The following is a 26,984-nucleotide window of genomic DNA, read 5'->3' on the forward strand; positions in this document are numbered from 1 at the left end:
CCAAGAAAACAGAAACACCAGTCAGAAAGGATATATGCACCCCTATGTTCACAGCAGCACAATTCATCATAGCTAAGATCTGGAAACAGCCTAAGTGCCCATCAGTAGATGAATGGATTAGAAAACTGTGGTACATCTACATGATGGAATACTATGCTGCTGTAAAAAAGAAGGAATTCTTACCATTTGCAACATCATGGATGGAACTGGAGAGCATTATACTAACTGAAATAAGCCAGTCAGAGAAGATAAATATCAAATGATCTCACTCATTTGTAGAATATAAAGACCACCATAAAATGATGAAAAAAATAGATACAGAGACAAAGAATCATTGAACAGACTGCCAAACTTCAGCGGGAAAGCAGGGGAGGGTTGGGGGTGGATAAGAGATCAACCAAAGGACTTGTGTGCGTGCATATAAGCATAACCAAAGGACAAAGACACTAAGGAGGCGAGGGCATGTGCCAGGGGAGGTCAATGGGGGGAAAATGGAGACATATGTACTACTATTTGTAATATTTTAAACAATAAAAATAAATTAAAAAATTAAACTTTTTTATTTTAATGGTCAAATTCCTCAACATTTTCACGGATGATTTGACTGCTTATAGTTTCAGAAACATTTCCTTAATCCAAGACGATGACACTATTATCCTACATTTTCTAAAAGTTTTAAATTTTGCTTTCAAAATTTTATTACCTTTATTGAGATATAAGATACATAACATAAATTCACACATTTTATATATTTACTAGAGTCCCAGTGCACGGATTCATGCATTGGTGGGTTCCTCGGCCTGGCTTGCACCCTCTCGAAATCTGGGACCCCTTGGGTGATGTTGGACAGCCAGTTTCAGCCTGTTCCCCACAGGCCAGGCTGAGGAACTCCACTGGTGAATGAATCCGTGCACTGGGCCTCTACTATGCATATAAGATCTTTGGTTAATCTCTTCCTGCCCTCTCCCTACCCCCTTCAATGTGACTCATCAGTCTGTTCCATATTTCTATGCCTGTGCACTGAGCGTCTCCCCCTGATGGTTAATCCACATCACAGTTACTGGCTGAACAGTCGAATGGTCGGACACTTAGCATATTAGCCTTTTATATATATGGACTAGAGGCCCAGTGCACAAAAATTTGTGCACTCGAGGGGGAGGGGCGGTCCCTCAGCCCAGCCTGTGCCCTCTTGCAGTCTGGGACCCCTCAGGGAATGACCACCTGTTGGCTTAGGCCCGCTGCCCTGGGGATTGGGCCTAAAATGGCAATTAGACATCCCTCTGGCAGCCCGGCAGCCCTTGGGGGATGTCCACTTGCCAGCGGGCAGCAGGCCTAAACTGCAGTTGGACATCCTTAGCTCAGCTGAGGAGGCAGGAGAGGCTCCCACCACCACCGCTATACTGGCACCCATCAGCCTGGCTTTTGGCTGAGCAGAGCTCCTCCCATGTGAGAGCACCCTGACCACCAGAGAGCAGCTCCTGCATTGAGCGTCTGCCCCCTGGTGGTCAATGTGTGTCATAGTGACCAGTCATTCCCAGTCCTTCTGCTGTTAGGGTCAGTTTGCATATTACCATTTTACTATATAGGATAGAGGACTGGTGCACGGGTGGGGGCCGGCTGGTTTGCCCTGAAGTGTGTCCCAGATCAGGGTGGGGGTCCCGCTTGGGTGCCTGGCCAGCCTGGATGAGGGGATGATGGCTGTTTGCAGCTTGTCACACCCCTTTTAGGGTGGGGGTCCCCACTGGTGTGCATGGCCAGTCTGGGTGAGGGGCTGAGGGCCGATTTCAGGCTGGTGGGCAACTAAAGCTCCCAGCCTCTCCTTTTATTCTGTTTGTTTATTTATTTATTTATTTATTTATTTATTTATTTATTTATTTATTTATTTATTTTATTCTGGGATTTATTTACCTTCTATAGCTGTCACTGGAGCTGAGAGCCGGCTCCAGCTCTGAGGCTGTGGCTAATTGAAACATTGTTGCCATCACTGCTGCTCTAAGCTCTGAGGCTGAAGCTGGCTGAAAGCAGGTTTCTGAAGCTTGTTTAGCTTCTATAATTGCAACATTGTTTTTTAGACTACAGCTCAGAGGCTGGCAGTGGCAGGCAAGGAATGTTGGCTTCCTCCATCACTGGAGCAATCAAGCCTCCTGTTCACTTCAGCTGCCTGGCTGCTGGCCGCCATCTTGGTTGGCAGTTAATTTGCATATCTCGCTGATTAGCCAATGGGAAGGGTAGCAAAGTTACGGTCAATTACCATGTTTGTCTATTATTAGATAGGATAATTCAGTATTTTCTTTCAATCCTTAGAGTATTTTATAATTTGCACAAGCATCACTATCCCATTTAAAACAGTTTAATCACCCTACAAAGATCCCTAGTGCCCATTTAAAGTTAATCCCAACTCCCATTGCTAGCCCCACATAACCACTAATCTGAATTCTGGATATTTCATATATAAGTAAACATATAATATACAGTCCCTCCCATCTGGCTTTTATCATTTGGCATAATGTATTTAGGATTCATTAAAGTTATAGCATACGTCACTAGTTTTATTTTAATTGTGCAATATTATTCCATTTTGTGAATATATGGTATTTTGTTTATCCATTATCCAATTGATGCATTTTGAATTCTTTCCAGTTTTGGCCTATTATCGATAATGATCCTAAGAATATTCATGCATAAGTCTACTATGAACTTAGTGTGTCATTTCTCTTGGGTAGATACATAATCATGGAAATGCCAAGATGTATGATATGTGTTAGATATTTAAAGTCATACAAAATTCCTTTCGAACATGGTTAGAGCATTTTACATTCCCATGCATGAGTATTCAATAAATTGTTATATTTGTGGTTTTGCTTCTCTTCACATCAAACTAATATTCCATTTTAATGTTATTCTATTTCAATCCAAGGGTCCTTTAGAAGTGTGTTACTTACTATCCAAATATCTAGCAATTTCTGAAATCTCTTTCTATTGCTGATTTCTAAATTAATTCTGCTATGGTCAAAGAACATATTTTGTTTTATCTCAATTATTTTAGGCTTACTCAAACTTTGATGTTTTTCTGCCCAATCCATAATATACCGGTATTCTGGAAAATGCAACATATGCACTTGAAAAAAATTCTGCTATCTTTAGGTGGATTGTCCTATAAATGTCAATGAATTGTTCAATACCACCTTGAACCCAGGTAGTAAAAATAGGCTTTCATTAATATTAATGTAAGGAATGATTTTAAGATTACATTCCTAAATAGGACTATGGTACACTTGGGGTAGTTATATGTTATCAGGTTAAAAAATGACTATTTGCAACTTCCTAAAAATTTTTATGACAAACAAGAATTGCATTTTATTAAATAGTTTATAGCACTATAATTATATAGCTATTCTTTAATGTGTTAATAAGTAGATATTAGAAGTTATCTTGATGTTAAACTACCCTTACATTCAGCATGAAACTGAGAAACTGGGGCAGAGGGGAGGTAGGGAAAACCATTTTTCTCCTTTTAATCTAAATATTGATGGCTACCAATTTCATGCAATGCCCCTTAGACCAACTGTCAGAAGTGTAAACACAAAATTTTCAGTATCTTTTGATTCTAAGTATTTTATAATTTGCACAATGATTTTTTTAAAATATATTTTATTGATTTTTTACAGAGAGGAAGGGAGAGAGATAGAGAGCTAGAAACATTGATGAGAGAGAAACATCGATCAGCTGCCTCCTGCGCATCTCCCACTGGGGATATGCCCGCAACCCAGGTACATGCCCTTGACTGGAATCGAACCCGGGACCCCTCAGTCCGCAGGCCGACGCTCTATCCACTGAGCCAAACCGGTTTTGGCACACAATGATTTTTTATTAGTTATTTAAAATATATGTATTTCCATTATCATAGTTTGATTTTTTAATTTTATTTTTTTATTAATTAAATTAAATGAGGTGACATTGCTAATAAGATGATATAGATTTCAAGTGAACATTTCCATGATACATGATCGGTATATTGCATTGTGTGCCCACCGCAAACAGACAGATCATTTCTTGTCACCATATATTTGGCTGCCTTTACCCTTTACTACCTATCCCCTGCACCCCCCTCTTCCCTCAGGTAACCAACATACTGTTGTTTGTGCTTATGAGTTTCAGTTTTTATCACTGATTTGTTTAATTACACTGTGAGTGAGAAGTCATGTGGATGATAATAATTTATTTAAATTTATGGAGACAATTTTATGGAGACAGGGATAAGTGGCTGCTCTCATATCAGGAGCAGCTGCTCAGAGGGCGGGTCCACAGCTGCTTGGCTGACTGAAATGAGCAACACTCCCACAGTGGGCTGATCCCCACAGGCCACGCCCCCACCAGTGCATAGATGCTGTGCACTGGGCCTCTAGTCCTGATATATAAAAAGCCAGGTGCCGTCATGACCTAAACGACCGGATGGACAACCAAACAGCAGGCTGGGGAGTTGAGGGAGCGGGAGCTGTGGGCCCTGGTCACCCGTGGCATGGCAGTGTGAGGGAGCAGTGGACCTGGTGGCTTAATCTGAATACTTTCTACAGTTTTGTTTGTGTTGGAGAAAATGTATATGCTAATCAACCCATTGGATTTTTTTTTTCAAATTTATATTATTTATTTTCTTATTGCTCTTTTAAAAGAAGGCACCGGTTAAACCACTGTGACTTATCTTCCAAATTTAGCCAATTTTTTCACCTATGTTGTTAAGGGCATGTGCATTTGTTTTATCTTCCTGGTGACTGTACCTTTATCATTAAACTAGAGGCCCAGTGCATAAAATTCACACACCTGGGAGGGGGGGTCCCTCAGCCTGGATTGCAAGAGGGCACAGGGCAGGCCAAGCGACCCCACCAGTGCACGATCGGGGATGGGGAGGGACGCAGGACGTTAGCCAGCCGGGGAGAGACTGCTAGAGGGCTCCAGGGAGTGTCCAGCCCATCTCTCTCAGTACCGATTGGCCAGACCCCAGCAGGAAGCTAACCTACCAGTCAGAGCATCTGCCCCTGGTGGTCAGTGCACTTCATAGCAACTAGTCAAAAAGTCGACTGTCTGCCCCCTGGTGGTCAGTGCATGTCATAGTGAACAGTTAAGTGGCCTTAGCATATCAAGCTTTCATCAGTTGAACGGATGATCATAGGACTGGACACTTAGCATATTAGGCTTTTATTATATATTATGGTACCACTCTTTAGCCTCATTAACTTATTTGTCTTAAAGTTTATTTTGGTTTATTTAAATATTGGTCTACCACTTTTTATTACTTATTATTTAAAATAATACTTTTATTGAGTTAAAAAACAAAATAAACAAACTCACAGACACAAACTCAGACACATTTGATGATTGCCATATGAAAGGGGAGTTGGGAGAATGGTTGAAAAAGGTGAAGGAATAATGATGTACAAATTGCCAGTTACAAAAACAATACTGGAGCATAAAATATAGCAAAGAAAATAGAGTCAATAATATTCCAATAACTACGCATGGTGTCAGATGAGTACTAGACTTAATGAGGTGATCGCTTTATAAATTGTACTAGAGGCCTGGTGCACAAAATTCATGCACTGGAGGGTGTTCCTCAGCCCAGCCTGCATCCTCTCCAATCTAGGACCCTTCAGAGGATGTCCGATTGCCAGTTTAGACCAGATCTCATGGGACCTAAACCGGCAGTCAGACATCCCTCTCAGAATCTGGGACTGCTGATTCCTAACCACTTGCCTGCCTACCTGCCTAATTGCTCCTAACCACTTCTGCCTGCCAGCCTGATTGCCACCTAACCACTCCCCTGCCGTTCCAATTGACGCCTAACTGCTCCACTGCTGACCTAATTGCTCTCACCTGCCCTCCCCTGCTAGCCTGGCTGCCTCCAACTGCCCCCTCCAGGGAGGGTCCGGGGTGCAGGTGAATGAGATTCCTGGTGGCAGATTGCTGACAGCAAGCTGTCCAAAAGCTGATTCTGTGAGGAATGGGGCTCCCTCCACCCTCCTGTCAGGGTCTGGTTTGAAGGCTGGCCACAACCCTGATCACTCGAGATCCAGAGTTCCATTGTGCCCCAGCCGGTTAGGGCCTACAGCTCCCTCCCGCCGACACACCCCAGGCCCACTGCTCCCTCCCACTGCCATGCCACAGGTGGCCAGGGCCTACAGCTCCCTGCTCCCTCAGCTCCCTAGCCTGCTGTTCGGTTGTCCATCTGGTCGTTTAGGACATGATGGCACCTGGCTTTTTATATATTAGGACTAGAGGCCCAGTGAACAGCATCCGTGCACCGGTGGGGGGCGTGGCATTTGGAGATCAGCCCACTGTGGGAGTATTGCTCATTCCAGTCAGCCAAGCAGCTGTGGACCCGCCTTCTGTGCAGCTGCTCCTGATATGGGAGCAGCCACTCATCCCTGTCAGACAAGCGGTGCTCCCACTGTGGGAGCGCACTGTGTTGAGCGTCTGCCTCCTGGTGGACAGCGCACATCACAGAAACTGGTCAACCGGCTGTTCCACTGTAAAGGTCACTGGGCTTTTATATCCTATATAATAAAGTGGTAATATGCAAATTAACCCTCACGCCCTCACAAGATGGCTGCCTACGACCAGGCCGACAGGGGCGTTAGTGAGGGATGACCAAACGACTGAACAAGTAGGCTGTGTGAGGCGAACAGGCTGGCAGGGGGGTTAGTGAGGGACAACCAAGCGACTGAACAAGCAGGCTGCGTAGGGTGACCAGGCTGGCAGGGGGCTGAGGGATGACCAAACGACTGAACAGCAGCCTGCATGGGTTGACCAGGCCAGGGGGGGGGGCTGTGAGGGGTGACCAGGCTGGCAGGAAGGACAGTTGTGGGCAACCAGGCCAGCAGGGAGGGCAGTTGGGGGCAACCAGACTGGCGGGGGGTCATTAGAGGTAACTATGCTGGCAGAGGGGGGCAGTTCGAGGTGAGCAGGCCGGCAAGGAGGGCAGTTGGAGGTGATTAGGCCGACGGGGGGGCAGTGAGGGGTGACTAGGCCATCAGGGGGGCAGTCGGGGGTGACCAGGCCATCAGGGGGATCAGTTAAAGGCAACCAGGACGGCAGAGGGGGCAAGTTGGTGGCAACCAGGCCAGCAGGGGGGGCAGTAAGGAGTGACCAGGCCAGTGTGTGTGGGGGGGGCAGTTAGGAGCGACCATGCCGGCAGGGAGGTGGCATTTGGGGGCGACCTGGCCGGCAGTGGGGGGCAGTTAGGGGTGATCAGGCCGGCACTCAGAGGCAGTGAGGGGTGATCAGGCTGGAATGGGGGGGGGTCAGTTAGGGGCGACCAGGCAGGCAGGCAGGCAGGTGAGTGATTAGGAGCCAGTGGTCTAGGATTGTGAGAGGGATCCCAGATTGGAGAGGGTGCAGGCTGGGCTGAGGGGACCCCCCACATGCACGATTTTGTGCACTGGGCCTCTAGTATATAGATAAATGTCTAGTAACTATGCTGTACACCTAAATCTAATACAATATTATTTATCAACTGCAATTTTTTAAAAAATAAAAAATTTAAATGGTGACAATCAAAAGGTGCAGAGGGGTTTCACACCAAACTAATACCCTCTCTTATTTCCCCCACTCCCCAAATAGATAAACATTTTTCTTTCTTTTTTTTTTTTATTATTTGCCTATCAGCTTCCCCCTCCACACACCCTTTAAAATTGATTTTATTTTTTAGGGTAGTCTAGGGGTTCGGCAAAATTGAGCAGAGAGTACAAAGAGAGTTCCCATATATACCCTAAACTCACACATTCCATGTGCTCATGCTTCTACTTACTATCAACATCCCCTACCAGCGTGGTACATATGTTACAGTGTCCTATCAACTTTTTTGTCACCCTCTTTCCAGGTGTAAAGTATCATGCTTTGATATATATGTATATTATTAAATGATGACCACAGTAAGTTTAATGAACATCCATCACCTTGCATAGTAAGAATTTCCTTTTCTTGTGATAAAAACTTTAAAAATCCACTCTTTAGCAACATCCAAATATACAATACAGTATTCTTTTTCTTTTTCTTTTTTTTAAAATATATTTTATTGATTTTTTACAGAGAGGAAGGGAGAGAGATAGAGAGTTAGAAACATCGATGAGCGAGAAACATCGATCAGCTGCCTCCTGCAAGCCCCCCATGGGGGATGTGCCCGCAACCAAGGTACATGCCCCCGACCGGAATCGAACCTGGGACCCTTCAGTCCGCAGGCCGACGCTCTATCCACTGAGCCAAACCGGTTTTGGCTCTTTTTCTTTTTTTTATATTTTTACTGTTTTCATAGAGAGGAAGGGAGAGGGAGAGAGAGAGAGAAACATCAATGATGAGAGATAATCATCTAACTCCTGCATGCTCCCTTCTGGGGAGCATAACCCAGCCATGTGCCTTGAATGGTATTGGAACAGTGGACTCAACCACAAACCCACACTGGCCAGGCTACAATACAGTATTCTTAACTGTAGTCACCATGCTGAACATTATATCCCCAGAACTTATTTACCTTCTAACTAACAGCTTGTATCTTTTGACTGCATTCACACATTTCTACCACACCCCACTCACTGTCATCTGGAAATCACTTTTTACATTCTCTGTTTCTACGAATTTGGTTTCTTTGCTTTCCACATATAAGTGAAATCATACAGTGTTTGTTTTTCTCTGTCTGCCTTATTTCACTTAGCACAGTACCCCAAGATCCATCATAAATAGCAGGATTTCCTTAGTCTTTAGGCCTGAATAATATTCCACTTTTATATGGAGATATCTGTACCTTCAAGCTCATTGCAGCATTATTTACAAATAGCCAAGAAATATAAACAACCTAAGTGGCCAACAATGGATGAATGTATAAAAAAAATGTAGACAAGTAAGTTGTTCACTCCACTATTTATTAAGTAAAGTATCCTTTTCCCCACTGTATATTCTTGGCTCCTTTGTCATGAAATTGACCAAATATGCATGGGTTTATTTCTGGATTTGTTCTGTTCCACTGATCTGTGTCTATTTGTATTTATGCAATACCACACTGTTTCATTACTATAGCTTTGTAATATATAGGAAGTGGTGAAAGGTTTACAGTTGTTCACATGGTAAATAATACAATAATTCATAAATAATACAAGAATAAACTCTGTTTCACATAGTCACAACTCTAAACCTATTTTTATCACACCCTATAGTTTAAAATCATGAAAAAATGAAGGCTGTCTTATTCTTTCTCAAGACAGCTTTGGCTATTTGGAGTCTTTTGTGATTGCATACAAATTTTAGGACTGCTTGTTCTATTTAAAATGACATTGCAAGTTTGAAAGGAATTACATTCAATCTGTGGATCATTTTAGGTAGTATGAACATGTTAACAACAGTTCCTCTACCTATGAAAATAGAGTATCTTTCCATTTATTTGCATCTTCTTCAAACTTTTTAGCCAATTTTTATAGCTTTCAGTGTACAAATCATTTACTCCCTTGGTTAAATTTATTCCTCAGCATTTTGCTCTATGAAACCATTCATTCTTTCTCCATATCTCTCAGATTCATTTCCTAGTTTTCAACTCTTGTTTCCTCTTTTGGTGCTATATTCTAGGTCATGACTTCATTTCTAACTTCAAGTTCACCAATTATTTCTTAAGTGTTATGAATCTATTTAATATGTCCATGGAGTTGTTAATTTTAATCACTAACCTTTCACTCCAAAAGCTACATTTGATAATTTTTAAGCTTCATAGTTTCTTTTAAATATTATCTTGATTCTTAAGAATAATTTCTCCTATTATGATTAATCTTCATTTTTTGGCATATGAGGATTTCCTTTTTGTGTGGTCAGCTATACTTCTAAAATAAGGCATGGCTTATTTTATCCAGCATTTCTAAGTTTTTAGTAGTACAAAGTGTTTCAGGATATCATGTTTTGCCCATTATTTTTCTCCAATAATTCATATTCGTCACACACTCAATCACGTATTTTCTACAATTTTATCTTTTCTCTCACTTTGTATTTTTGATAAACACTTTTAGATCTTCCACCACACTATTTGAGTGAATTGCAGTTAGGCTAAAGAAGCAGAATATGACCTTGGTGCCCTACTTGAACCTCAAATCCTGTTTTGTTTTGTTTTTAAACTATGTATTTTTATTTTTTTATTGATTTCAGAGAGAAAAGGAGGAGAGAAAGAGAAACATCAATGATCAGAGAGAATCATTGATCAGCTGCCTCCTGCACACCCGCTACTGGGGATCAAGCCCACAACCCAGGCATGTGGCCCTGTCTGGAATCGAACCTGGGACCCTTCAATCCGCAGGCCCACACTCTATCCACTGAGCCAAACCAGCTAGGGCTCAAATCCTGTTTTCAAAAATAAAATTCAAAGGTACCACCATAGCCTTCACCACTAGTTATATTTCATTGAGTGCATAGTTTGATGATTCTTTCTTTTCTTCTGTCTCTGGATACTAGGCCCCTTTAATGAGTTATTTCAATTTTACACAATTCAGGTCGGATCTCACTGTTGTAATGTTACATGATGGGATCCCTGTAAACACAGTGACCGGCAGTATAAAACTTAGCCTGCTGTAAACCCTGGAGCCAACATGCTAGCACTCCAATATCACTTGACGGTTAGGGAAGATTCATCCCATCATTTCAGGTACATCACAGCTTCTTTCTGGTGTCACTTACACAAAAGCCAACAATAACATTCCTGGGGAAGGGAATGAAGTAGAGGAGACAAATTGGGGGCCAGAGATCTCTGAGGGTAAAACACCTCTCAAGATTTTCTGTTTTAGTCTTTACCTTAGCCCTCTACCATACTTCTTCAGCTGCTTGTGATTCCCATGGGAGAGAAAATTCCTCACCAGTTGTCTTGTTTTCTTTGATACTACCCCAATTGAACACCAAAACTCTTTCGTACTGAGGAGCACACAGGAACCAACATTTGCCTTAAGAGAGCCAAACAGCTTGGAGTTGAGAGTAGATGGGAAGAAAGCTTCATCACAACTGTCATACTCCCAGAATCTAAATCATTACTTTTTTATTAATAGATAACTGGCTGTGCCAAAATACTGAACTAATTTCAACTAGTCCAAAAATAAACAAACAAACAAGCCATTAAGTTACAAGTGTCTACATAGGCCTAAAACTAAAAAATATAGACAGGAAGTTGATTCATTTAACAATCAATGATACATTTTATTTATTTATTTTTTTATTGATTTTAAGAGAGAAAGGAGGGGAGAGGGAAAGAAAGAGAAACATCAATGTAAGAGCATAACATTGATTGGTTACCTCCTGCACATCCCTTACCAGGGATCGAGTCTACAACCCAGGTATGTCCCCTGACCTGGAATCAAACCGCACATGGGATGATGCCCAACCAAATGAGCCACACAGGCCAGGGCAACAATACATTTTATGAGACTGACGCGCTACCTACTGCGCTAACGAGGCACCTAATAATACATTTTATAGTGTGATCATATTAAAGAATTCAGCCAGAAATTACAGTGTTTATAGTTAAGACTTTAGACAAATATATTTGGTTGAGAATTTTTATTTCCTCCGTGAAATTTCAATAACATGTGTTTTAAATTGTTATAAAACAAAATAATCATAGCTATATTATGATAGAGCATTTTTAATTTATTTTTAAAATTTTTCAATTACAGTTGACATACAATATTAAAATAGTTTCAGGTATAGAACATAGTGATTAGACATTTATATAACTTACAAAATGACCACCCCAAAGTCCAGTACACTCCTGACACCATACATAGTTACTACAATATTACTGACTACATCCTTTACGCCATACTTTGCATCCCTGAGACTGTTTTGTAACTACCAATTTGTACTTGATAATCCTTTGACCTTTTTCACACAATCCCCCCAAACCCCCTCATATGGCAGCCATTCATTTGTTCTCTGTATGTATAGGTCTGCTTCTATCTTGTATTTTTGCTTGTGTTGTTTTTTATAGTCTACATATAGTAAAATAATATAGCATTTGTCTTTCTATATCTGACTTACTTCACTTAGAATAATAAATACCCTCTAGATCCCGTCCATGTTGTTGCAAATGGCAAAATGTCATTATTTTTTTTATGGCTGAGTAATATATATGTACCACTCCTTCTTTAGCCATTCATCTATCAATGGATACTTGGGTTGTGCCATATCTTGGCTATTATAAATAATGATGCAATGGAGACAGGAGTGCATAGATCTTTTGAATTACTGTTTTGAATTTCTTCCTATAAATACCCAGAAGTAGAATCTCTGGGTCATCTGATAGTTTTATTTTTAATTTATTTGATGAATCTCCATATTGTTTTCCATAGCACCTGAAGCAATTTACAATCCCATCTACAGTGCACAAGGGTTCTTTTTGGCCCACATCCCACCCAACAATTAGTGTTTGTTGATTTATTGATGATAGCCATTGTGAGATATGTAAGGTAATACCTAACTGTGGTTTTAATTTCCATTTCCCTGATGACTAGTAACTTTGACCATTTTTCCATATGTCTTTTCATCATCTGTAGGTCCCTTTTGGACAAAGTCCTACTTATTTCCTCTGCCCATTTTTTTAATTGTACTGTTTGAATTTTTTGGTGTAAAGTTGTATCAGTTCCTTATATATTTTGGGTATTAACTGCTAGTGCATGCATCATTGGCGAATATTTTCTCCCATTCTGTAGGATGGCTTTTCATTTTTTTGATGATATTCATCACTATGCAAAACTTTTTAGTTTCATATACTCCCCCTTGTTTATTTTTCTTTTTGTTTCCCTTGACTAAGAAGACATATCCTAAAACATATTACTGAGAACAATGACAAAGAGTATATTGCTTATGATTTCTATTAGAAGTTTTATGGTTTTGAGTTTACTTTTAATCCATTTGAGTTTATTCTTGCATATGGTGTAAAAGAGTGGTCTGGTTTTATTTTTTTGCATGTTTACCATTTATTAAAGAGACTGTCTGTAACTCCATTATGTATTATCACCTACTTTGTCATACATTAACTGATCATAAAGGTGTGGCTTTATTTATCTATTTTGTCCCAATAATCAATATGTCTGTTTTTAGGCCAATACCATACTGTTTTTATTACTATGGTCTTGTAGTATAGTTTGATATCAGGAAGTATGATTCCTCCAACTTTGCTCTTCTTTCCCAAGACTAGTGTGACTATTTGGGATATTTTATAGATCCACATAAATTTTTGGAATATTTGTTCTACTTATGTGAAATATGCCATTGGTATCTTGATAGGAATTGCATTGAATCTATAGAATTGCTTTAGGTAGTACGGACATTTTAGCTATGTCAATCCTTCCTATCCATGAGCATGATATTCTTCCATTTATTTGAACCTTTTTCAATTTCTTTCTTCAATATCTTATAGTTTTCTAAGTACAGGTTTTTTACCACCTTCCTTAAATTTATTCCTAGGTATTTTATTCTTTTTGATGCAATTATAAATGGGCTTTTCTCAATATCTGGTAGTTTATTGGTGATTTCTAAATATATATATAGTATCCTGCAACTATACTGAAACCATTTATTAGTTCTAACGGATTTTTGGTGAAATATTTAGAATTCTCCCTCTATAGTATATCATCTCCAAATAATGGCTGTTTTATTTATTCCTTTAAATTCTAATGCCTTTTATTTTTTTTCTTATTGCTGTTGCTAGGTGATAAAAGTGCACATCCTAGTTTTACCCCTCATCTTAAAGAAAAAGTTTTCAACTTTTCACCACTGAGTATGATATTGGCTGCATATGTCATATATAGCCTCTATAATATTGAGGCATGTTCACTACAGCCCCACTTTCCTATGAGTTTTTACTGTATACAGATGTTGGATATAGTAAAATACTTTTTCTGAATCTACTGACATGAGTGCATGATTTTTATACTTCATTTTGTTAATGAGGTATATCCCATTAATTGACTTGCGGATATTGTACCAACCTTGCATCCTAGAAATAATTCTCACTTGACTATGGTGTATATGCTTTTTAATATATTGCTGAATCTGAATTGCTAATATTTTGCTGAGAATTTTTCCATCTACTATGTTCATCAGGGATAATGGCCTCTCTCTTCTCCTTTTGGTACCCCTATGATGTGAATGCTGATATGCTTGATGTTGCCACAGAGAACCCTTCCTCTATCCTCATTTTTTTTAAAATTCTTTTTCTTTTCCTGTGTTGACTGAATGTTTTCTGCTACTTTGTCTTCCAGATTATTGAATAGAAACTCTACTCCATGTGATATACTGATTCCCTCTAATATATCCTTCATTTCAGTATTATTCATTCCTGACTGTACTTTTATATGTTTCTCTTTTTTTATTATTTTTTGTCTCTATGTTGGAATTCTCACTGAGTTCATCTATTATTTCGCTAAATTCATTGAGAATCCTTGTAACCAGTGGTTTCAAATCTGTATTAGGTACACTGCCTGCCTTCATTTTATTTAATTCTTTTTCTGGAGTTTTGTCTTGTTCTTTCATTTGAGACATGTTTCTTTGTCTCCTCATTTCTCCCAGGCTCAGCAAAGTGACTATATATAGTAGGTTTCCAGTGGGGCTCAGTAGCACAGTCTCCCTGATCACCTGAGCTGGTGCTCCAGAAGTGTCCCTTGTGTGGGTTCTATGTGCCGTCCTGTTGTAAGTAAGCCTTGATTGTTGTTGGCACATCAGTGGGCAGAACTGACCTTCAAGCTTACTGGTTGTGAGGGCTACTATAGTGGACAAGATGTTCTGTAGGTGCTGACCTGATAAGCAGGAGTCACTTTAACAGGGTTTGGTGCCAATGGAATCTGCCTTTTAGATGTGTCATTTGTGGACCTGGGTGGGTAGTGTTATAGTGTAGTAAAATGCTAGCCACCATGTGGTGTTGTAGTGGAGCCTCTTGGAGGGCTACAGTACAATCCAATGTCAGCTGCCACTTGTGTCCACCTTGGGGCTACTTGGTAAGAGCTAGAAAGTGATCTGTATTTGGTTGCCACTTGTGCTGGTCTTGGAGGCACTTGTGAGAGGCTATGCTATGAATCAAGGCCATCTGCCACTAGTACAGAGCTTTGGGCCCTTTGGTGCATACCATGATGTGACCTGAAATCAGCTGCCACTTTTGCTAAGCTTGTCACTGCTTAGTTGAAGTTCTGTTCCATGCTAAGGCTGGCTGCCATTTATGCGAGGCTTGGGACCACTTGGTGGAATCTACAATGCAAGTTGAGACCAGTTGCCACTTTGTGCCTGGCTTGGAGCTGCTTAGCAAGAGGTAGAGGGCATGGCCAGGCTAACTGTTGCTTCTTTGGGATTTGTGGACCTTTAAAAGATTTTGGGAAAGTCTGCAGCATGAGCCCAGGCAGACTGCTGGTATGGAAAAGCCATTAAAAGATGTTTCAACCCAGTGTATGAGTTGTGTGGGGCCAGGTCTCAGGAAATCACCAACACAAGGTGAACAAGTTAGCTCAGATTTAATCCCAGCTTGAGCCTGCAAGCTTGGTGGGGGGAAAGTTCGAGAAAGTAATAATGATGCCTGCCAGCACTTCTGTCCCTGAAGAAAGCTGCCCCAACCCCTGCCTCTCCAGCCTTCACGCTGAAGTTAATCAATTCAGTTCCGCCCTGTATTTATGTCTCTGGTGCTTTTCAAGCTGCTGCCTCTGAACTGAAGCTTAAAATGAGTGAGTTTGTGAGTGAGAGGCCATCTGTGGGCCCCCAAAAGAATCAACTTGGTCTCTAGCAGCCCTCAAACTTACTCAGATGATATCCCTGCTGGTTTTCAGTCAGACGATAATGAAGATTCCTCTTCCCAACACTGCTTGTCTGGTTGAAGAGCTACATTTGGAGCTGGGACCACTCATTTCTCAGGTGAAAACAATGCAGACAATATACCTCTTCTGATTCTTACTCACCACACTGTGGGTGTGTGACCTCTCTGTTCTATGTCTCCATCTCGCCTACCAGTCTCCAAAGCGGCTTCTTTGTCTCCTTATAGAAATTTATTTCAGTTAGTCCTCAGGTGGTTTCAGTAATGGCTGTTCTATAATATAGTTGTGATTTTGATACAGTTGTGGGAGGTGGAGGGCACAGAGATCACCTACTCTGTCATCTTGACCCTGTAGCTTTAGAATTTGGACATTTTGAACATGTATTTGAGCCATTTCTTAGAATTCTGTTTTGAGGATAACCATAATCAGGCCATCTCCCTGAAGCAATATTTAGCTTTTAATAGTTAAGCATATATCCAAGTTAGGGTTCTAAATTTTACATACATGTATTTTGTTTTGGAAACTTTTACATTTTATAGAAAAAGTTAAACAACAGTACAGAGTGTTCCTACCTAGTAGTCACCCAACTTCTTCATAACATAGTACACATGTGAAAACTAAGAAATCAACAGAGGTATAATATTATCAACTAATCTACATATTTTATTCATATTTCAACAGTTTTCCTTCATGTGCTTTTTCTATTCAGGATCCAATACATGATAGCAGCTTTCACTTAATCATCATATATCCTTACTAACTAGTATACTCCTTTGATCTGTGGGAGTTTCCCATTACTTCTTTGCCATGCCCTTCAACAGTTTTGAGGAGGACTGGTCAAATGTTTTATAGAATGTATCTCAAAATTTGGGGTTGTATGAGGCTTTCTCTGGATTATATTAGGGTTATTTATTTTTTAGAACAGCGGTTCTCACCCTGTGGGTCGCGACCCCTTTGGTGGTCAAACGACTCTTTCACAGGGGTTGCCTAAATACATCCTGAATATCAGATATTTACATTACAATTCATCAGTAGCAAAATTACACTTATGAAGTAGCAACGAAAATAATTTTATGGTTGGGGGTCACTACAACATGAGGAGCTGTATTAAAGGGTCATGGCATTAGGAATGTCGAGAACCACTGTTTTAGAAGAATAACACAAAGGTGAAGTATATGACTGTTGATATTACCCTATCAATAGTGAAAATCACTGCCAGGTTTTATTATTCTTTGAAAGAAAGCAGTAAATTTATCCAATACTCATGAAGAGAAGACTTAAGTTCCATCTCCAGGTGGGAGAATTTGTAGCATATATTATTTGGAACAAACTTCTCAATTGTAATGATAGATGCCAAAACTATTTCCAGCTCAGTTAACAATTACAGTATATGATTATCTCACAACCTGTATTCCAGGCACTTGACATAAATTATATACTATCTTTTACAAAGGACCAACCCACACAGACATCAGTTTAGCTTCATTTCTGAACCCCAGTCAGATTCTCTGTTAGACAATCAATTCCTCAATATACAACTAAGATGCTGAGCTTATGTAATATCTCATTTTTTAGCAGTTTTAAAGGTTATTCTTTTTAGATTTTTAGGTATGTAATAAAACCACCTATAAATAATGATACCTATTTTCTCCTCCCTAATAATTGGGTGTTGTATTTGTTTCAAACGTTGAACAAGTAATGATTAGATTATTGTATGAATGCTACCAATATTTCACATTTATTTTATATCAACTATTTAAGATCAATATTTTATCATACATAAGAAATGTTCTGATTTTATCAGAACTATATGTTAAATTGTACCTATTACCTTTTTGCTAACTATTCAAATTATCACATGGCAGTATACTATAATTAACAACTTTATATCTGCTCTCACTTAGTCTAAAACCAAATGAGGAAGCAGAGTGGTTTTATTCATTTATAGAACCAAAAATGAGCTTCAAGAATGTTTTCAAGACCACTAAAAAGATATATAGCTAGGTCTATATATATAGATATATAGATATATATATTATAATGTTTTAAACTTATTTTCTAAAACTTCTGTAATTTCAGTGTGTATTTTCTCTTTGACACAAATATTGTTTAATAAATTTTAAATTTCTAAGTAGATTTTTTGGTTCCAGATTTCGTTACTATTTTCTAATGTTACTGCATATTAATAAGATAATCTTTCCTGTTTTGTTTCTGTCTTGAAAATTTTCTCTAATGTCTACTACATCACTTCAAATTTTTATATATGCTCCTTGGACACTTAAAGTCATATTCTTCACTAACAAGATACAGAGTTCAAACTATATTAATTAGATTTATGTTATTATTTATATTACTTTCTCTCTACACTTGTTTTGAACTAAGATCAATAAATTAAAGTTTGTTTTAATGTTTAAACTTAGTATTTGTCTACTTCCCCTTTCATTTCTGTTTCAAGAAGGTTTCATCCTTTGATAATTTAAAGTATCTCTCTTTATACTGTTTGTTGCTTTTTGTCTTTTAGAATTTTTCCACTATTAAGTCATGATTACTTCTTTTTATCATTTGTATTTATGTGGTATACCTTTATTCATCCTTTTATTTTCAGCATTTCTCTAATTCACTTTGATTTTAGGATGTTTCTTGAATATAGAACTGTAATTTTTCTCTTTAATATTTTGAAAGCTTCATAGTTTTATTGAACTGCTTATCTTTGTAACTATAAAGGAATCAGAGGTCCTCTATATGTTTACAAAGTGTATTTTCCTAATATAAGCAATGATAATCATATTTACTCTTAATTTTTCCTCTCTTCTGTCATCAAATTTAGCCAATAGTCCTATATTTCTACTATTTCATTTGTCAGCTTACATGGGTATCATTTGACTCTTTGGATCTACTTTGCTTTCTATATTTCCTCAGTCGTTTCCCAATTTATTATAATTGTACCATTTATAAATTATTACATGATATAAAAAGTAAATTCTGGTCTGCAACTCTAATTCAAACATTTGTTTTAATCTTGGTTTTACTGTTAAATTAATGCATTGCTCTCCAATAGTCCTTAGCTGTAGTCTGCCTAACTGGCTGGACTTCATTTCCTGCCCCCAAAATTTCCTAAAGTATTATTCAGAAAAACACAATTACTTGTAGTTAAAAATTGTTTGTCAGAACCCTTTTTACTTCAAGTATCCTTTGTCTCACATTTTCTTCATTTCAATACCTTATGGTTGGTGCTTTACGTTACCTGTGTTGAAGGTTGTTGTAGAAAAGTTAAGGCAAGACTCAAAATATTTTTTTCTCCTTATTTGCATACTGCAAAGTATTCTTTACTTATATTTAAATCCAATAGTATACTTTTGTGCCGATCATTCAAGAAATTTTCCCTGATAAACAGTATGACCTTTGGTACAGATGACAAAATCTTGTATTAGGATTTCACTAAATTACAGTTGTATATATTTATTTAGTCCAGTGTCCCAATTTTCTTACTTGAAAATGCTATTTATGCTATTGTTGGAACTTCTGCGCTTTCTACGTCTATAATTTTCTCTGTAATCCTTGATATAATCTTATTAATACATATTATTTGCTCTGTTTCCAATTTTATCTCCCCTGTATCTTAGTATGCTATCCACACAATTTATTTTCCTTGAGCTTCTTCTGAATTTATTTTTATTTGTGTGAAAGATTTTTTCCTTTAATTTTTCCCCAAAGTTATGTAAGCTCGTGGTTCAATACTTCCAAGTTATCCTACCATTTCTTCCAACTTCTTGAAATTCTGTTTAGTAGTTGTCCTTCCTCAGAAGCAAATCATTTATTTCTTATTTTTTTAACTTATGGTAAAATTTCTAATCACAATTATGTACTCAGCAATTTTTTCACATTTCTATATTTTGAAATGTGCTTTCTTTACAAGTTTTATGAGATGCATCTTGGTTAAAATCTTTTATTAATATCTCCTAATCAATTTCTTTAAGTAAGCAACCCTTTTCTCTTAATATTAAAGTACGTATGTTTCTCACTTTCAGTAACCTATATACTGTTCCCTCATAAATGGGTAACTCTTTCCTAATATCTGGTTACACTGAATCAGTCTTCACATCATTGCTATCTTTATTCTCCCATACTTAACTATTGTTTTGATAACAAAACAAAAATAATATCTTTTACCTGGATTTTGTGCAGTTTTCATCAGTGCTATCAGTAAACTTTTGGTAAATTTAAACACTAAAAAGAACTGCCAACAGTAAGGTTCTAAGAGGAATCCTATGTAGCAATATTTCAATGAAAGCACAAATTTTGGGTGGCTCATTTGCATAGAAAATGGATTTAAAAAAGAGTAATCATGCAGTGGTCAAAACAGTATAAAAAAACTTATACCAGCAGTTGACTTTTAAAGTAGCTGACTTCTGGACTTTGGGGAAAAAAGATATTTTAGGAGTTTTAAATCACTAAACTGATCAATAAGCCCAATGCCAGTAAAGCCCAATGTAACAAATAATAAAATACTGACGTAGCATGTAAGCAAAGAAATAGCTCTAAGGAAATTTCAATATACATGATATTCCCTGTGTCAAGTAAATTTTCATTGAAATCATATCCATATGTGCTTTACTTTATTTGATGAAATATTTTATTATTGTCCTTAAAATGAACAATATTTTTCAACAAGCATATAGGAGTACACTATGTTACTGAAATTGTGATCTTTGTTCTATAATCTACTATTAATAAATATTGTTTTATAAAACATTTTTGCAACTTTTGCTATAAGAAGCTATTTTCCATTGTAAGATTATTCCAGTCAGAATGCATGTAAAATTAGATACAAAAGAAGTAAAAATACAATTTCAGTAGACATTTCTATTAATTCATTATAAAAAACTTCTACTTACTTGTGACCTAAATGCTTCAGAAAGTATCCCAAAACCTTCAGAGCTTGAACCCAAATACTTTCACTTTTTGAAGCCAATAATTTGTAGATTACCCTAAAAATATAAAAACCAATGATCTTTTAAACTTCTACAAATATTGAAAATATAAGTACTGTATCCTTTACAATTAAATGACACATACATAAAATATAAAATACCACTCAGGACTTCAAATTCTTGGAAAAAAGAAAAAAATTAGCACATTTTATTAATTTTTATTTAAACTTGACCTTCAAAAATATATTAACAAAAAACTATGTCTCACTTGTTTACATAATTACTTTACAATCTTCATAAATAAAGTTAATCTTCAAAGTCCTTTACTTTGTCCTCTTGCTCTAAAACATTTTTCATCTATATTATTGCCATTGCACTGCCATTGCCCTAACTCATCATCCCTAACACTGATGAATAAAATAATTGCTCTAATGATCTCACTACAATTTTGTCCCTCTCCAACTCTTTTCCACACAGTTGACTATATTTTACAAAATGGAAATCTGAGCAAATAAGTTCCCCATTAAGAATTCGTTAATTTTCATCAACAACAGAACAAAATCAAAATTTAGCATTCTATGGACCTTCCAATCCTGGCCATTATTCTAGCTCTTGATCCTAAACTCATTAATTTTCTTGTGCTCTCTTTGGCTGAATTATACCATACTCTCATTTTCCTGCAAAAAACAAGTTGCTCTTCCCACTTCTTGAAATATCTTTATTTTTTTAAATTTATCTTTATTGTTGTATTACAGATGTTGCCTTAATTCCACCCATTGAACCCCTCACCCACTCCCAGGCCTTCACTGCACTATGGTCTGTGTCCATATATGCATACTAGAGGCCCTATGCATCCTTGCACCGGTGGGGTCCCTCGACCTGGCCTGCAGACATCCCCTGAGGGGTCACAGCATGTAAGAGGGCACAGGCCAGGCTGAGGACTCTACCGGTGCAAGATTGGGGCCGGGGAGGGACCAGGGTGTGTCTGGCCCATGTCACCCAGTCCTCATTGGGGCCCATCAGGGCCAGCTAACTGGGGAGGTACCACAGTAGGTTGGCCGGGTGGGGAGGGACTGAGAGAGGGCTCCAGGGTGTGTCCAGCCCATCTTGCCCAGTCCCTATTGGCCAGACCCCAGCAGCAAGCTAACCTATCGGTCGGAGCACATGCCCCCTGGTGGTCAGTGTGCATCATAGCTACGGGTTGAACAGGTGAATGGTCACTTAGGCTTTTATATATATAGATAGTTCTTTGGTTAATCTCTTTCTGTCCCTCCACCCCCTTCCATCTGAGATTCCACAGTCTGTTTTGTGGTTCTATGTCTCTGGATCTATTTTGTTCATCAGTTTATTTTTGTTCATTAGATTGTACATATAAGTGACATCATGTGATACTTGTCTTTCTCTGACTGGCTTATTTCTTAGAATAATACTCTCCAGTATAGTAATGATTTAATTACTCTTCTTGAGACCTGAGATCCATTTTCTATACACCTCATCAGATAAGTTTTGGAGGTTATATAGCAGCTTCCTCCATTTATTTCCTTTTAATGAGTAAGACTGCTATATTTATTCAAAAGTTCATAGAATAGGGTCCATTCTAGAAAGCACAACTATACTCAATTAAAGTCTATTAAAATACTAATATTATACTCATACCTTATTCCATTTCTTTGATCAAATGCTGGTATCATTGAGGCTGGATGTTCTGACATTAAAGCCACTAGTAACTGTAATACATCATGAATATTTTCATCCTGCATAAGAATAACCAAAATTTCTTTAGTTAAAACTTTATGCTATGCTTTGAATAAAATAATTAAAATAGAAGACCCAGACCATGTCCTACCTCATGCATTGTAAGTAGGTAATTTAATATACTCTGAAGTTCATCTTCTTTGACCCCTCGATCCTAATGTTTAAAGACAGTATTAAGTTAAATCTAAAATTAAAACTTTAATTAAAGGCATGAAAATGAGCATTTTAAAGAAATTTTTAAAAACTTAAAAGAAGAATGTTTTAGTTAAAATATCTAGACACTTCATAATCAAGAGACTATATTACTTCAGTTTAAATAAATAAATATTTAGAAATTTATATCTAGTCTCTAAAGTTGTTACTATTTGATTGACATTCCCTACAAAGAGTTAGTATATTTTGATCATGTTATTGTATCAATAATCACTATTTTTAAATATATACTCTTTTCTTAAAATACTGCAAATTACTGCCCCTGCCAGTGTTGCTCAGTGGTTGACTATCGCCCTATAAACCAGGAGGTCAAGTTCCTAGTGAGGGCACATACCTGGGGGGGCATGCAGGAGGCAGCCAATCAATGATTCTCTCTCATCATTGATGTTTCTATCTCTCCCTCTCCCTTCCATTATGAAATCACTAAAAATTAAATAAAATTTTAAAATAATGCAAATTACTATAAAACTTCACAATACTGAGAATTTTATCTTTATTTTCCATTTTAAAAATATTAATCTTTTAAAAATCCTACTTTGATAAAATACATTAATCTAAGCCTTATTAAAAGAGGACACACAATTTTCTGGAATAAAATCTTTATTCTTGTTTCATATTCACATGTTCCTTGCCTTTGTGCTATAACACTTAATATAGAGGATAGCAAAGAGTAGTTAACAAAAAGTAAAATTCAACAAAAGTTAATACTAAGATTTATAAAATTTTTAAAGCAATCCATGAATTTTTTGTGCTAATTTTATGATTATTTTAAACTATACCAAAAATTCCTTTTCACCTAATATATTGTAATTCTGAATTACATAAAATTATTTTACCTTTAGTATTAGCTGTTTCAGAAAAAGTAGCATAAATGCCCGTAGTGATATAATTTCTTTTTGTGATGGCCGCGGACCATCTGAAATAAGACAAAAAGGAAAAAAAAAAAAGGAAAAACAGGAAAAAATGTCACAATATTAAATAAGCTCAATGCAATAATGTTAGGATAGTATGGAATTCTTTAATAGTTATATTTGTTATAATTATAATATTTATTACTACTAATGCCGCATAATCTCTATTATATCAGAGAATCTAAACATTGATTTTTCAGTTTTAGCAATTTCAAATTACTCACTAAATGTCAGATTTGAGGGAAAGAATTACTTTTTAAAAATTACATTATTATACATTGATAAATGTATAATCATCAAGTGGTTACACAGATATTTTTTCCCACTTCTATTAACTTAATAGGTTGGTTCCCTTTTCCCCTTCAAATCCAAGGTTTCCCAATACTTCTTCCATCCTAAAACTGGTCTTCATTTAAAAAACAAAACATAGAAAAAGCGACACTCTATTGTAATTATTTGTTTGCAGGTCTTTTCTTCTGTCACCTGTATATACCAAATACATATTATAGTGGACTTTCAATAAATGCTTGTAAGTCAATAAATGAAAATGATACATATATATTAATTACATCATAATATCTAAATTTCAAATTAATTAACTGCAAATATTTAATTACCAAAAATGAGAATATACAATAAGCACATGTAATATATATAATATATAAAAATTAAATTATACCTTTAAGGTAGGTAGCTAGAACCATGATAGTCCTTAAACATCAAACTTTTCTTAATGTAACCAGGATTTATATAGCCCTTCTGTAAATTTTAAAACAACAATCCCTTTATGTGTCATTTCTAACATCTCTTATTTATTCAGCAAAAATTAACATGTAGATTATTATATCTGAAAGCAAATTAACATTCAAATAATCCACTCTTTTTATTCTTGAGAAAGAAATATCTTCCCCATTTTCCAAGACTGCCTTCTATATCTTTGCCCCACTTTGCCAATAGTACAAAGTACCCTATCCTCCCTATCAACACTTGGTATTACGTATTCTTAAAAGATATTTTTCACTGTGAAAAAATAGCACTTATACAGAAGATATAAATGTACAATTTAATGAATTATTATAAAATGAACACCTATTGTGAAGAAACTGAACACTGAGAGCAGCCTGGCAGGGAAACCCATTAACCAGTTGAGTGCAGGGAAAGAACTATACAAAGTGGAGAGTGAGGTCCTGATTTAGGTCATTTGCAGATTTCTATTTCTGTTATATAAATATTCCCAACATGACTGATTTTAAGTTCAAGGTAGCAGTGGTTAAGTACCAGTTTATAAAATCCCTGAATATTTAAACATTGGCTGTGGCACCAGAACAACAGAATCCTCGCCCTACCTCTGATCACATCTCCCATTCCATCCCAGTAGAGTATACCAGTATCTTAGTAAAATTATCTTAGTTTTATTTATAAATTTGCCATTATTTAATGAAGTTGGACAAGTTTTATATTACCTTAATACATGAATATTTTTATTAAGATGAGGGTAATAATAGTACTTATGTCATAGGGTATTTTATGAGAATTAAATAGAACAACATATGTAAAGACATTAGAATAGTGCCTGGTCCATATTAATTGTAAGTACTCAGTAAATGTTATATGTAATTATTTACTACTATCATACATTACACAATGTAAAGAGCAGGTTGCATAGAAATATATAGGTATGTATAAATTTTATGTATGTGAATAATATGAACTAATTTTACAAAATAAAATACAAATAAATTTGTCTTACAAATATAAAACTGAATGACAAAACAAATGATAAATTGCTGGGGTCCAGCCCCAGCAGGTCCAGGGGTCCCCAAAGGTGTGGACGGAGTCGGCTAAGAAGGAATGACACGGAGACAGCATTCAGTTCATCAGCAGCCTAGCCAGGATCTCCAGCCAAGTTCTGTTCAGGATCCCCAGCGAAGTTCTGGTCTTTATTGTCTTGTTACATCTGTATTTATACTAGTTGATTTTAATCCTGTCAATTTCTATTGCAAAGGTTAGGGCGTTTCTTATCTCCATTCTAGGGAGTAAAGATTATGTAGCTTAAGCATGATTGTTTGTAGTTAAAGTGATTAACTACCCGCCTGGCACTTAGTTAAGGAGTTTCATCCCCTCCCTAACTTCAGGGAAAAATCCCTACCTGGGGAAACAACCTTTCTCGGAGAGGTGACCTTGGTTAAAACACACAGCGCTAAGGGGAGCAAACATATTAAGAACAGTATGCTATATACTCCAGGTCCCTTGAAACATATGCTGTGCAGATGTTTCTTTCCTGCAGCGACTGTGTCAAGCAGCAAGGATGGACCGGCTTCCGGCAACTCCTTTGCTATTTATGTCTGTATTCCTAAAGTATTGCTTAGCTTCTGTGTTTTACATGAATAGTATTATTTGTTGCCGGAAGCCAGTCCATCCTTGCTGCTTGACACAGTCGCTGTAGGAAAGAAACATCTGCACAGCATATGTTTCAAGGGACCTGGCGTATATAGCATACTGTTCTTAATATGTTTGCTCCCCTTAGCGCTGTGTGTTTTAACCAAGGTCACCTCTCCGAGAAAGGTTGTTTCCCCAGGTAGGGATTTTTCCCTGAAGTTAGGGAGGGGATGAAACTCCTTAACTAAGTGCCAGGCGGGTAGTTAATCACTTTAACTACAAACAATCATGCTTAAGCTACATAATCTTTACTCCCTAGAATGGAGATAAGAAACGCCCTAACCTTTGCAATAGAAATTGACAGGATTAAAATCAACTAGTATAAATACAGATGTAACAAGACAATAAAGACCAGAACTTCGCTGGGGATCCTGAACAGAACTTGGCTGGAGATCCTGGCTAGGCTGCTGATGAACTGAATGCTGTCTCCGTGTCATTCCTTCTTAGCCGACTCCGTCTGCACCTTTGGGGACCCCTGGACCTGCTGGGGTTGGACCCCTATATCTGGCGCCCGAACAGGGACCCCTAGGTAAGCGCCCCACACTTGGGACAGATCGGACTGCACCGTAGCAAGAAGGTGGATAGACTTCCCAGACTCCGTCCACACCTTTGGGAACCCCTGGAACAGGATTCCCCTAGGTAAGCCCCCCCCCCCATTGAGAACCCCACACTCCGGACGGATAGGACTCCACCAGGGTACTGCAGACACCCCTAGAGAGGATAAGTAGGGTAAGAAGGTGGATAGTACAGAACTTAGATTGAGAAGATGTGCCATACTGAGTCCAAAGAAAGAAGACTCTGTATTGATTCTTAGATTGAGAAGATGTGCCATAATGAGTCCAAAGAAAGAAGACTCTGTATTGATCTTTAGATTAAGAAGATGTGCCATACTGAGTCAAAAGAAATAAGACTCTGTATTGATCTTTTAA

The 26,984-nt window shown here is 37.6% G+C and overlaps 1 protein-coding gene across 4 annotated transcripts in view; it reads right to left on the reverse strand.

The window, feature by feature from the left end:
• Positions 1-26,984, reverse strand: part of NBEA (neurobeachin) — a 990,744-nt gene that overhangs the window by 709,008 nt on the left and 254,752 nt on the right. For all 4 annotated transcript variants that reach the window (XM_059684425.1, XM_059684424.1, XM_059684423.1 and 1 more), the window contains 4 exons: positions 23,542-23,621; positions 22,584-22,646; positions 22,394-22,491; positions 20,702-20,794 (listed from right to left, as the gene is read on the reverse strand). In XM_059684425.1, coding sequence (XP_059540408.1) covers positions 20,702-20,794; positions 22,394-22,491; positions 22,584-22,646; positions 23,542-23,621 — 334 coding nt within the window. The remainder of the gene's footprint in view (positions 1-20,701; positions 20,795-22,393; positions 22,492-22,583; positions 22,647-23,541; positions 23,622-26,984) is intronic.

Source organism: Myotis daubentonii, chromosome 2, assembly GCF_963259705.1.
Source record: "Myotis daubentonii chromosome 2, mMyoDau2.1, whole genome shotgun sequence".
NCBI classification, from domain to species: Eukaryota; Metazoa; Chordata; class Mammalia; order Chiroptera; family Vespertilionidae; genus Myotis; species Myotis daubentonii.